Source organism: Henckelia pumila, chromosome 1 (genome assembly GCF_033568475.1).
Source record: "Henckelia pumila isolate YLH828 chromosome 1, ASM3356847v2, whole genome shotgun sequence".
NCBI lineage: Eukaryota > Viridiplantae > Streptophyta > Magnoliopsida > Lamiales > Gesneriaceae > Henckelia > Henckelia pumila.
The window spans coordinates 78,590,598-78,602,923 of record NC_133120.1 but is presented as its reverse complement, the minus strand read 5'-3'; the positions used below and the strand labels follow the sequence as shown (position 1 = coordinate 78,602,923).

Sequence of the window (12,326 nt, the reverse complement as noted above, 5' to 3'; positions counted from 1 at the left end):
ATCAAATATTGTACAAACACGTAACGTACGCGTCAAAACACTAATATTAAATTATGTATGGCATGGCTAAGGATGTCAAATTGTCCATCGATGGGATGAATCTGACTTTACATTTTATTTCAACTGTCATCATTTTCCAGATAAATTTGAATACAAATTTTAAATCCAAACACTCTCATGATCATTTTTCCAAAATATTTTTCTCGAAACTTTTGCATTGAGTTGGATCGATAACTCAGTCAAATGCCCGTTAAAGTTTCAATCAGTAACAAGAGGTAAGGTGACACCTTACTACCATACAAAATCAACAAATTACGAGCTTGAGATAAACGACACCGAAATCATCATCAATCACAGAAAACCTTAATCAGTACAAGTTCATCCTGTCACAATCTATGCAAGAAGAGAATTTAACCACATTCAAGCATTTCATTATAATACAAACAGCTTCCTGCGTGTCGGTTATTTGGATCCTGCTTAATCTTGAACCGGATTCAAATACGTAACAGCAAGATTACAAGTAGGCATCCAAATGTATAGACTCGTTACCTCACCGGCTGCTACTGAATCTGTAAATGATGCAGCCGTGTACTATATACAGCGAGGGAAGAAATTTTGTCCCACAGATCCGCCAATCATTGCCCTTCTAACATTAGATTGGAACAACTTTGGGTTTTCTTTCAACACCGCAGCAGCATCATGGTTTAGAGGATCCTCGTGGTTTGGTTCCTGCGCATATGTTGGTTCCAATAAAGATTATAAGAACAGAAAATAATTTTCATCTAATGGAGAGATGCAACACAAATACCGTGAAAAGGTGATACAGTCCGTAGATGATAGTGTTTATATTTAACACAGGTTTCCAGTCTTCACGAAGAATGTTTAAGCACACATTTCCTTCTAAATCAATATTGGGGTGGTAGACCTGCAATCAATCCAATAAATTGATTACAGATATTACATGTTGAACATCAACAATATTTTGCAAGGCATCCGTAGATGAACTAGCAGCGAAATACAAAATCCCCAGCTTTCTTTACCTTTGTCTTGCATTTAACCTTTGGAGCCTCGTGGGGGTAGATGTGAGACATTTGGAAAGAGAAGACAAATGTCCCACCCCTGAACACAAGATACTATTATTATTGATTGAGAAAAGGAAAACTGAGGCATCATCTGTCAGAAGCCAATGACTGTTATTGATATACAAAGTTAGGGGCCTCAAGGCTCCCCTGACTTATGGGAAACTTTAGAAACAAGTTCTTACATGTAATATCCTTCATCAGGGCGAATGGTCACTTCAAAGTTCATGAGGTCATCCTTACCATTAGGGAATAACATACTACATGATTTTGGCAGATTTAGCTCACTTATATCTACATCGAAAAAGGGCCAAAAAAGGAGTGATTACATAACCTAGTTGGTTTTTGTAAAAACAGATTTGTTACAAGTATTAGGTTCCCAACATAATTGCACTTAACAAATTCATGAGCCATACAAAATCTGTGATGTATATCCAATGAGCATCCAGAGTGTAGCTGACAGAGCATGCAGCATGGACAAAAAAAGCAAACAAACGGCATAATCTAAAAGTTCCCATGAGATAAACTAGAGAGTAATGACTGCTCACTTCAGTAAAAGATGACTGCAGAACGACTGCCTGCTCTTAAGAAAAAAATGTTTTATTTTCACTGTTCTGTCTTCCGTGCCATTGATTGAAAAAGAAACTATATTAAATAGCAATATAATAACCTTAACTGATAGAAATTTCCACTCTCACTTCAAATTTTAAAATATACACCCATGCTGAAGTTGTCAACAACCCAGGACATCTCCCTACTTGGCTTTGATACACAATTTCAGGAGTCATTTCCAATTTGAATATACAGAAAACTTCATCCTTCGATATGACTGGAAAATCAGAAAGCGATTTATCAATGACTCTAAATATGCATTACAACTGGAGAATGAACCATACCTTTGTGAAGGCGTAATTCTCCAGCACTTTGCTTCTTCACAGGAGGCTTCCCATTGGCATTTTCCGCAAGTTCTCTCTGTTTTTCCTTTACTTTGAACAGCCTAATCATGGCAACTACATGCATATGGAAATATAAATAACCAACATACACATAGAAATATGAAAAACATACATGTTACCTTTTCAGAATAAGAATGATTCCAACAACTTGAACTGTACAGCTTTAAACAAGAATTTGGCTTCCAAGCAGAAAATAATTCAAAAATAAATCTTAACTAGTGGTCATATTATTTCTATCCACACAATTTTTATCCAAAAGGGCTAAGTCTTACATCTGAGAGATCTAATCGTAGATTTATACAATATCCAAATCAAGAAGAATATTCTCTATTTAGCATTTAGAATGCTGACAGTACCAGATGGCTGATTGTGATAACGGTAATTCAAAGTCTATAACGTACGTAAAAGAATCAAAATGTTCACTACAAAGGCTAGCACTGATTTTTTCTCTTTAATGTGTCGTTTAAACTCTCTTTCTACAACTATCTTTCGTTATCCTTAAACTCAAATGAACAAATCGTAATTAAAGGACTAGGAATTTAATAACATAAAGCAATTTGATCAAAAGCTTAGTACAACACACGGATAGTCCACATTACTAACAAAAGCTAGGGATGTCACGATCTTGTAGGCTTAAGTTTGATTCTAAAGTTGTCGTAGATCTCAATTTTCTAAATCCAGAACCAAGCCTTGATAATAAAAAAAAATTTAAACCCTACCACTGATCACAGATTCTATAAAATTCAATCTGATATCCAATCCCTCCACTCTGAATATCAGTATTATAGGTGAATATGTTCATGACAATATCGTGAAGAAGACAAACCCCAATATCGCATCCAAGACAAACCCCAATATGGTCCGAAATTACAAGTCCAAATTAAAAAAAGAACCTCACTGATTCAACAAAACTATTTTCTCCCACTGATAAGAATACAGGATTTTATGCACATATTAAGATAGCTAGATTCTGAAGCTCCTGAAAATGAACAATTATTCCTCACGAATAAAATCAGGGTCCCAAAAAAAGTCAAAATCGACGCCTAACAGGATATCGAGGATAACACAAAAAACAGCATCCTCGTCTATGAATTCCTATCGATTTTAGCACAATTATGAACAAAGGTTACAAAATTGGGCAAAAACATAAAAAAAAAATCGTTGAAATTTTACGAAAGCAGAGAAATTATAACTGTAACCTTGCTGATGAAAGAGCTGGTCCAAGTCGAATAGTTTCGTTTGGCTTTCTGTGTTATCACCAGTTGCTGGCAAACTACCCACACAATGAAACACACAATGAAAAAAAATAATATTTTATGAAAGTCAGGGGTTCTTTATTATGATTTTTTCTAAAAACAATAATAAAAAAGGTTCAAAACTAATGTGTGCAGTCACCAGCGGTTGCGTTTGCAGCATCCGCCCACAACGGCGATGTCGTGGCCGTTGCAAAGACATTGTATTGGATGATTCTATGCTATATCGGATGAAACACTCCCTAATTTTTTCTAGATGTTCGCGCGAACATTTTTCTAAATAACAAAAAAATATCATGCTAAATGACAAAAAAGTACAGGCGGGATCCACATGATTTTTTTTCAGCAAGATGTTCGCGCGAACATCTTAATAAAAAATACAAAATAAGTGTATCTCACCCGGTGTAGCATAGAATCAACCTGTTGTATTTGTAATATCTAAAAATAAATAATTATTAATTTAATTTTTTTTCAACAACTTAGCAAAACCACGTTGAGTAATAAGTCAACTCGTATGTGACTGACACACTTGACAAGGATGTTGATATAGATATAGATAATTCAAATTTTGATTATTAATCAAACACTCAACTATATCATCAATTTAAACGTCTTATCGTGATATCTTTCTTTTTCTTTTTTTAATTATAAAAAATACTCACTCTTAATTTTTTTTATTAAAAAAATTTATTTGATAAAAAGTATCATAAAAATCTATCTTAATAGTTCGTGTGTTATTAATTTATTATCATAATGTTTGCTCTCAAATTTTCTTTCGGTTAGTTCAAAAAAATAATAATGGTGTGTCTGTGTCGAGCGATGAATGATAAATTTAATTGATTCTACGAATTTTTTCATTTTCTTGGTTGACCAATCCGTCTAATCTGCAATCTATCTTGGGCTTAGATGAGTTGGGTGGGCCGACTCGTCCCGCTAGATGAAGGATTTTTGGCATGGGTGGACCAACTTGAGAGATCAAATATTATTCAAGAGAATGAAGTAAGGGTGTCAAAAATGAATCAACTCCGTCAACTCGAAATGAATCGACCCGAAAAATATTGGTTTAAAGTTATGGGATTTTTTGATTCGGGTTGAATCTGAAAGCTAACCCGAAAAAATTAGTCGGGTATGGGTGGGTTCGGGTCAATCCGGGTTTACTGGAGATGATCCGAAACTTTTTATAATAATTATTATTATATAAAATTAAGAAAGATTTTATATATTTTTATATGTTGTATGTTGATATAATAGATTTTCATCATTTATTGTTTATTTTGTAAAATTTTGATTTTTTAAAATAATTTTTAATTTTTGTAATAAGTATACTTTACGTTTTCTACCACTAAACTTTTTAATTTAAATTATATATAAGTTCAGATGTTGTTATTATGTGTTTGAATTGAATATTATTATTATTATTGTGTGTTTTAATTTTTATTTAATTATTTTCCCTTTTTAATGATTTTGTTAGAAAATAAAAAAATAAAATTGGGTTAACCGAGTTCGGGTCTGGGTTGACTATTTTCGTATTGATTCAAGCTCGGGTTGAGCAAATTTTCCAATAATATATTGCGCTAACCCGACTAACCCGAATTTTCATCTCTAGAATGAAAGAACACCACTTCGATTAATAAATACACTACACTAGAAGTCTAGAAGTTGTCGTGATGGCTTTTGGAAAGTAACATTTCAATAAGAATGAGACTCACGGGTTTCAAATTTTGAGCAATGATAGAGTGCACATGAAACATGGAGAAAGTTTCTCAAAAAAAAAATAATAAAGAAATGGAGTGTTTTATTTTGACATTTTTGCCGTTTAAAAATTGAAATAAATGTGTGTGTTTTTTGTCGATTATATGTGTATTTGAAATTCGAGGTTCACACCATTCTTTCTGCGTCATCATGTTATGATACTTTAATTTTCAAAAACAAAAAATTGATTGATTGATTATTTGAGAATTCGTGAATCTTAAAGTGGACAAATCTTTATACATGGTATAATATAGCATCATTAAATTATCACAGAATAAGTAAAGTAAATCATTTATTGATATGTTTGATATACTTACGGGAAAAAAAAAATTGATTATTCAAGGGAATGTAGATGAACTTGGGTAGTGCTCACTTCTATATTCGCATTAACTTTATATTATATTAAATACATTTTATATGTATGATATATGCACGCATTATGTTTTTTATAGCATTTTTTTGGGTTAATTGCATCCACACCCCCTGTGAAAAGTTTAAAAGTCATAAAACACTCTGTGTAAAATTAATATCATATTAAACCCTATGTTTTAAAAAAATTAGCATAAAAACTCCTATGAGAGGGTATAAATGTGCCCGAATTTGTATAACATAAGGGTGAAATGTGCTACATTTTAAAAAATTGAGGGATGCATTAGCCTATTAATATTTCTTAAGGGGTTTATGATTTTTAGACTTTTCACAGGGGTGATTAATGTAATTAGCCCCTGTTTTTTTTCCTACGAATAACATATTTTAGAGTGTAAATGTTCAATTTGTCTTCCTATTTTTGACGTTTGTGACCCTCTATCATCAATATAAAAAGTGGTCAAGCACACGCGATGATAATTAAAACTCCAACTTATTATACTAACTAACTTCTAATTGATTTGCTGGATTTTTATTTAATTTTTTTTTATTTGAGAAGTTAGTATTTTTTGTTTATAAAAAAATAGCAAAATTAGTTGTTCTAACCTCAACTTTAACAAAATAATATAAATATAAAAAATCATTAATTTGAAAACAATAAAAATTATCATATATTGATAAAATTTTCAATTGTGAGTTACACCAAGATACCAAGAAATGGTTATTCTAAGCACTCGTTCTTTACAATTAAAAAAAAATATATATATATATATATATAATATGTGGCTATTATATTTCCAATTTCAGTGCATGTACGTGTTACCCTGGGTCGATGTGACATGTAAATATATTCAACTCTTTGTTGTCCTAGGAGTTTCCGGTATATTTCAATGTCAACAAATACACATTAAATAGAAAAAACTGCTTATATTTTAATGATGTATACCCAAAACTTTTTCTACCCGTATCCGTAAAAATTCATGTTTCTCGACTTTCGTGGTCCTCGAATTTGTTTATTATTTTATTTGTTAGTTTGTTTTTTAAAAATATATATATATTGTATGAAAAATGCTTTAAATATTTTCTTGTTTATTTTATCTTGTATATACTAACAATAGAAATTGTTCATTTTTTTAACGGAAAATCGTTCATTTTATTTATATATGCATTCCACATATAATTTATACTAGTAGAAATGCATACGCATTATATATGTGAGACAATACATAAATATTATATATATATATATATATAGTATAATAAAATATATACTACATATATTTCTCACTAAAACAACATAGGTAATTAAGAAAATAACTTGGTGTCTGGTGAAATAGTTTAGAAAATGGGGTAATGATATATTTTTTTATGAGCCCAAAAACCTAAATTTTAATTAAAACTAAAGTAGAGTTGTTATAACGAGAAGGGGTAGTGATAATTAAAATTTTAAATTTTTTTCATTGTGTATATTTAGTGAATACAGTATGCGTAGTGTTATACAACGATTAAAATGACAAAAATGTTATTACATGATAGTCTTCTATTACAATATTGTATAGATATAAATATATATATATATATATATATATATTAGAATAAAGTATGACTCATACATCAAAGAAATATTAATTCAAGTATGATTTTACATCCATCGCTTCAATTCAATTTTACATATTTATTTCGGTTTTTTCGATTTTCAATTTTAAAAACACATAGTGTGATATCTGAAAGGTTTCTTTCAATTCAGTTTGGTTTTCTACTATAATGGTTCCGCTATTTCTGTTTTCAAAATTATTTAAGCTAGTAATAAAAATATATTTTTAAATATGATAGATTATCTTTTAGATTTTTTAAGCAAAACTTTTAAATACAAATTTTGAATGAATTAAATAAATAATAATTAAATAAAAAAATATTTAAATTATCCTTAATTCACTTAAATGTCATCTTAAAAATATATATATAATATAAATAAAATTATTAATCTAATTAGATTTCAATTGGTTCCGTTTCGACATGTATAATCCTAAACCGAATCATATAAAATTTGATTTTAACATCATATTTGAATTTAAAAAAAAATTGATTTTCGGTTTGGTTGGTTTATTCGATTTTAGATTTAAGATTTTTTCTGTTTCATCCAAATTTTGAATATTTCTTTCTTCTGTTTTTTTTTTGTTTTGTTTTGGTTTTTTTTTTTTAAGAATTCGTGCTGATAACGTGTTATAAATTTAATGAAAAAATAGAGTGGGGAAGAGAATATAGAGAAAAATGAGTTTCGAGAATAACTCAAAACTCTTTTCTTTTTTTGTTGTGAGTAAACCATCATATATTAATCAACCAAACAAGTAACGGTTTACAAATTTACTCAAAAATAAAGGACAAGTTTTGGCTAAACAAAGCTGGAAGCTTGTAGCTGATCCGCATTCGTTGGCATCTCAAGTTTTGAAAGCAATGTACTATCCTAATTCTACTTTCATGGATGCAAAAATGGGATCTAACCCGAGCTATGTTTGGAGGAGCATCATGGAAACCCAAGATCTTATCAGAAGAGGTGCAAGAATTCGTATTGGATCAGGTAATCTTACTCACATATGGAATACACCCTGGCTGCCGGATTTAGAGAATCCATTTGTTGTAACAGATTGCCCTATAGATTTGCAACTTGCTAATGTGAATTCTCTCCGTGAAGCGGGTGTTGGTAGTTGGGATTTAGATCTTCTGGATGATCTATTTATCGAGAAAGACAAGCATTTGATCTCAGTTATTCCCTTAAGTAGAGGAGAATGTGAGGATAAGTGGATCTGGGGACCTGATCGTAATGGTTGTTATTATGTGAAGAGTGGTTATAAGATTCTGCAATTGAGCAGTGGGTTGACTCCTCAAGCTTCAGGTTTTAATTGGCTTTATATTTGGAGATTGAATATTCCGGCAAAAGTTAAGAATTTTATTTGAAGAGCTTTCTCTAATTGTCTTCCAACAAGAGTTGCTCTTCAGAGAAGAAGAGTTGATATCGGAGATTGGTGTCCAATCTGTAACAATGAGTTGGAATCAGATTTTCACACACTTGTTCTCTGTCCTGTTGCAAGTGGGATTTGGAACTTGTCTTCCATTGGTAGTTTTGTGGGTTCAGTATCTTCATTCAGGGCTTGGTGGCAGGTTTTAGAGACTAATCGGTCCAAATCTGATATTGAGAAAGCAGCGATTGTTCTGTGGTCAATTTGGAATAATCGTAACGATGCGGTTTGGAATGGGAAGCAGAACTCGTCGATAAATATTTTTCATTCAGCCATGAAAACTTTTTTCTTATGGTTCCAAGACAACCAGAAGAGAATTTTCAACAGTCCACCAAGAACCCAACAGAGCGATAGTAAATGGATTAAGCCACCGAGACAGTTTCTCAAATGCAATGTAGATGCAGCCATTTTCAACTCTCCTCCTCGGATGGGATTCGGGTGTATTATCAGGGATAGCATGGGAGAGGCTATTGCTGCTGTGCATGGATGTTTTCCAGGTGTGTTCGACCCCAGAACAGCAGAAGCGCTGAGTATCCGGGAAGCGCTTTCTTGGCTCAAAGATCTTTCTTATTCGGATATAATGGTGGAATCAGATGCTCTTACATTGATTGAAGCGTTGAAGAAACGGAGTCCTGATGATTCCTATGTGGGTTTGATTATTGAAGACTGTAGATTCCTAGCTTTGGAATTGAACTCTTGTTCTTTTGTTTTTGTTCGTAGATCAGCGAACCAGGCGGCTCATACTCTGGCCAAAGCAGCTGGTTCTTTGTCTGGTCGGGAAGGTCGAGTTATTCCTTCGCCTTCCCTTGTTTCAGTTGTGGTTGTTCAGGATCTTTAATATCAATCTTCTTATTTCAAAAAAAAAAAAAAAGGACAAGACTCAGTATATTCTAGTAAATCCTCAATCGATAACCTATGAAAAGCAAGGGTGTGCGCAACATTATTTGCATTACGCCGACAAGCTTGAACCTTCCAATTGGAGTCGTTATCAATTAAAACAGATCTACGTACGAAAGAGATGACTATTGAATCTGTTGCAAAATGGGAATGATTATAAAGGGAGGATACCACGTTGCTTGCATCTGATTCGATGATAACATTTGGACATCAACAAAGAATAGTAGTCACCTACAAGCCTTCCCGCCATCAGTTCCGCATCAAAAGGTGTGAAAATATCATCCAAAAATTTTTCTAACGCTAGAATCACCGAACCATGAGCATCTCGAAATACCGCTCCGCTCCTATACCATAAGACTCCAAAGTAACATCGACGTTGGCATTTATTTTAAATTCTCCCTCATGTGGTTTACACCAAACAAGGGATGTGCACCAAGACACTAGTTTGGGGATTTTCTTCTTTTAACAATATAAAAATTGATTCCACGAGTAGTTCGATCTTGATACCAATATCAATTGCCAAAATATGACGACATCGAAAACAAACCAGTTACGATCGAATCATAGGCTCCAAGAAACTATCGCAACATACCCAAGCCAATCCCAAGGCTATAAGAACTGATCCAACTCCAAAGATCCGTAAAGCTCTTGCCTTTTGAAGCACGATAACAAGGGTCAAAGAGAAGTATCAAATCACACATCTCTTGCCCTTTATATTCGAGAGAATCTAAAATGAACCTTAGATGTATTTGAACATATTTTATTTGAAGAAAAAAAAAACTCTCAAGTAATTTTATTTGAATATTTAAATATTTTGGTTTGGCATGATTCAGCCCACAAGTGGAGCCTACACATACCCAAGAAGGCCCGACCTATACAGAAAACTACGAAAGCATCCATCCACCATTTGTAATTTGTGTGCAATCATGTGTAACATGTCATCATATGCAATTTCAACTGCAATGCCCACTCCTCATCCAAAACCCTATCTCTTACCACTTAAAAGCATCCGATTTTCCGATGATGTCTCATTGCCCTTTTCATATGTGTCCTATTTACAGCCATTTAAACCAATTTGAGCAACTCTAATGCGAGAAACGCACTAAATTCTTGAATCCCAGAAAAAAAAGAAAAAAATAATAAAAAAAGAAAAAGCTGTGATTTTTTAGGCTGAAATCGAGGAAAAAGATGAGATCTTTAAATCTTGTGGATCCATGGGTTCAATCTTGCTCGATTTTGAGGCAACCATTGCCGTGTGAATCCTTGATTGGCCTCGTTTTCAATCCCAGAATCGTTTGCAAGCCCGATTTTTCCAAATCGAGGAAGCTCATTTCTTCTTTAAGCGTGTCCGCCATTGTTACGGAACAGGGTGCAAAAGTCTTGACCTTGGAAGATGAATCCCCTTTCGATTTCAAAGCGTACGTTTTAGAAAAAGCCAATTTCGTGAACAAAGCTTTAGACGAGGCGGTTTCGATGAAGAATCCGGTGATGATTCACGAGTCGATGAGGTACTCTTTGTTGGCTGGTGGGAAAAGGGTCCGCCCCATGTTGTGCATCGCCGCCTGCGAGGTGGTCGGCGGCCAGCAGTCCGCCGCTCTGCCCGCTGCCTGCGCGGTGGAGATGATTCACACCATGTCCCTTATGCACGACGATTTGCCGTGTATGGACAATGACGACCTCCGCCGCGGAAAGCCCACTAATCACAAGGTGTTCGGCGAGGATGTGGCGGTTTTGGCCGGTATGATTTGAAAGTCCATTTTTGGATCTATTTGTTGAAGGAAACTATCAGTTTTTTTGTTGGTAAAATAGATCTATTTTCTATTTATTTGGAGTGGGTTTCACATTACTAAGTTTTTAATTATTTGACTTTTTTGGTTACTAAAATTTTACATTTCCACTTGCAGGCGATTCGTTGCTGGCCTTTGCATTTGAATTTCTGGCCACAGGCACCACCGGGGTGTCCCCGGACAGGATTTTGGCGGCCATCGGGGAATTGGCGAAGGCGATTGGGACGGAGGGGCTGGTGGCAGGGCAGGTGGTGGATCTGAGCTGCACAGGGAACACAAATGTAGGATTGGATACTCTAGAGTTCATACACATACACAAAACTGCTGCATTACTCGAGGCTTCGGTGGTCTTGGGGGCGATTTTGGGCGGAGGGAGTGAGGCTGAAGTTGAGAAATTGAGGACGTTTGCTACGAAAATAGGGCTTCTGTTTCAGGTGGTGGATGATATATTAGATGTTACAAAGTCATCAGCTGAACTGGGGAAAACTGCTGGTAAAGACTTGGTGACGGATAAAACGACGTATCCGAAGTTACTTGGATTGGATAAGGCTAGGGAGTTTGCTCAGAAGTTGAATGAGGAGGCTAAGCAGCAGCTGGTCGGTTTTGATCCCCGTAAGGCGGCACCGCTGGTGGCGTTGGCTGATTACATTGCTTATAGGCAGAACTAGGATTGGGAATTTGGGGTTTGTCGTAACAAGTTCTTGGGAGTTTTACCACACATAACATGGTTGTATACAGGGGAATGGTGGTGCACAAGTTTTTAGGTAAAATGGTTAAGTTATTGGATGTTATATGATTATGAATACTTGTACCATCGGTGTTTTATGGGCAATCTTCCATATTCTCAAGTGTCTTTTTTCTTGATTGATTAGAATCTATAGAAAAGCTAGGGGCTTTTGTGCATGTTTTCTGCATTTATTTATTACATTATTAATTGTCAAATGTTGAATTTTTTGGAACATTATCAGGAAACAAAGTTGTGCTCGGTTATGCTTTTGCGTTAGATATATAATTTTACGAATTTTCACATTTTGCGTTAGATATATTCATCGATCATTCCAGATTCCCAATCGGACCAATCCTATCCACGTGGAAATCTTGGTTCAAATTTTTGGCCATTGGATAAAAAATGCCTTTTCTCTTTATGTACTTGAAGTTTTTTTTAGTTCGGGAAATTCTATGCCATCCTCCGGGGAAGTGCCCGGAGGGCAATTCAACG

The 12,326-nt window shown here is 34.2% G+C and overlaps 3 protein-coding genes across 4 annotated transcripts; 2 read left to right on the top strand and 1 right to left on the bottom strand.

Annotated features, from left to right (window-relative positions):
• Nucleotides 1-341: 341 nt before the first annotated feature.
• LOC140890229 (NEDD8-conjugating enzyme Ubc12-like) lies at nucleotides 342-3,465 on the bottom strand. 2 transcript variants are annotated; one of them, XM_073297990.1, is made up of 6 exons: nucleotides 3,235-3,465; nucleotides 1,976-2,089; nucleotides 1,265-1,373; nucleotides 1,041-1,119; nucleotides 809-925; nucleotides 342-729 (listed from the first exon to the last, which is right to left on the bottom strand). In XM_073297990.1, exons 2-6 carry the CDS (start codon nucleotides 2,082-2,084, stop codon nucleotides 592-594), a joined length of 552 nt encoding a protein of 183 aa, XP_073154091.1. In that variant the 5' UTR covers nucleotides 2,085-2,089; nucleotides 3,235-3,465; the 3' UTR covers nucleotides 342-591. The 2 variants fall into 2 exon arrangements, with proteins under 2 accessions (XP_073154091.1, XP_073154096.1); XM_073297995.1 differs by lacking the exon at nucleotides 3,235-3,465 and adding an exon at nucleotides 2,155-3,228.
• Nucleotides 3,466-7,860: 4,395 nt separating this feature from the next.
• Nucleotides 7,861-9,261, top strand: LOC140865849 (uncharacterized). The gene is made up of 2 exons (XM_073270660.1): nucleotides 7,861-8,299; nucleotides 8,462-9,261. The coding sequence occupies exons 1-2, from the start codon at nucleotides 7,861-7,863 to the stop codon at nucleotides 9,259-9,261; spliced, it is 1,239 nt and encodes a 412-aa protein (XP_073126761.1).
• A 999-nt stretch (nucleotides 9,262-10,260) lies between these two features.
• LOC140883111 (geranylgeranyl pyrophosphate synthase, chloroplastic-like) lies at nucleotides 10,261-12,071 on the top strand. The gene is made up of 2 exons (XM_073289446.1): nucleotides 10,261-11,058; nucleotides 11,225-12,071. The coding sequence occupies exons 1-2, from the start codon at nucleotides 10,509-10,511 to the stop codon at nucleotides 11,773-11,775; spliced, it is 1,101 nt and encodes a 366-aa protein (XP_073145547.1). The 5' UTR covers nucleotides 10,261-10,508; the 3' UTR covers nucleotides 11,776-12,071.
• Nucleotides 12,072-12,326: the final 255 nt, after the last annotated feature.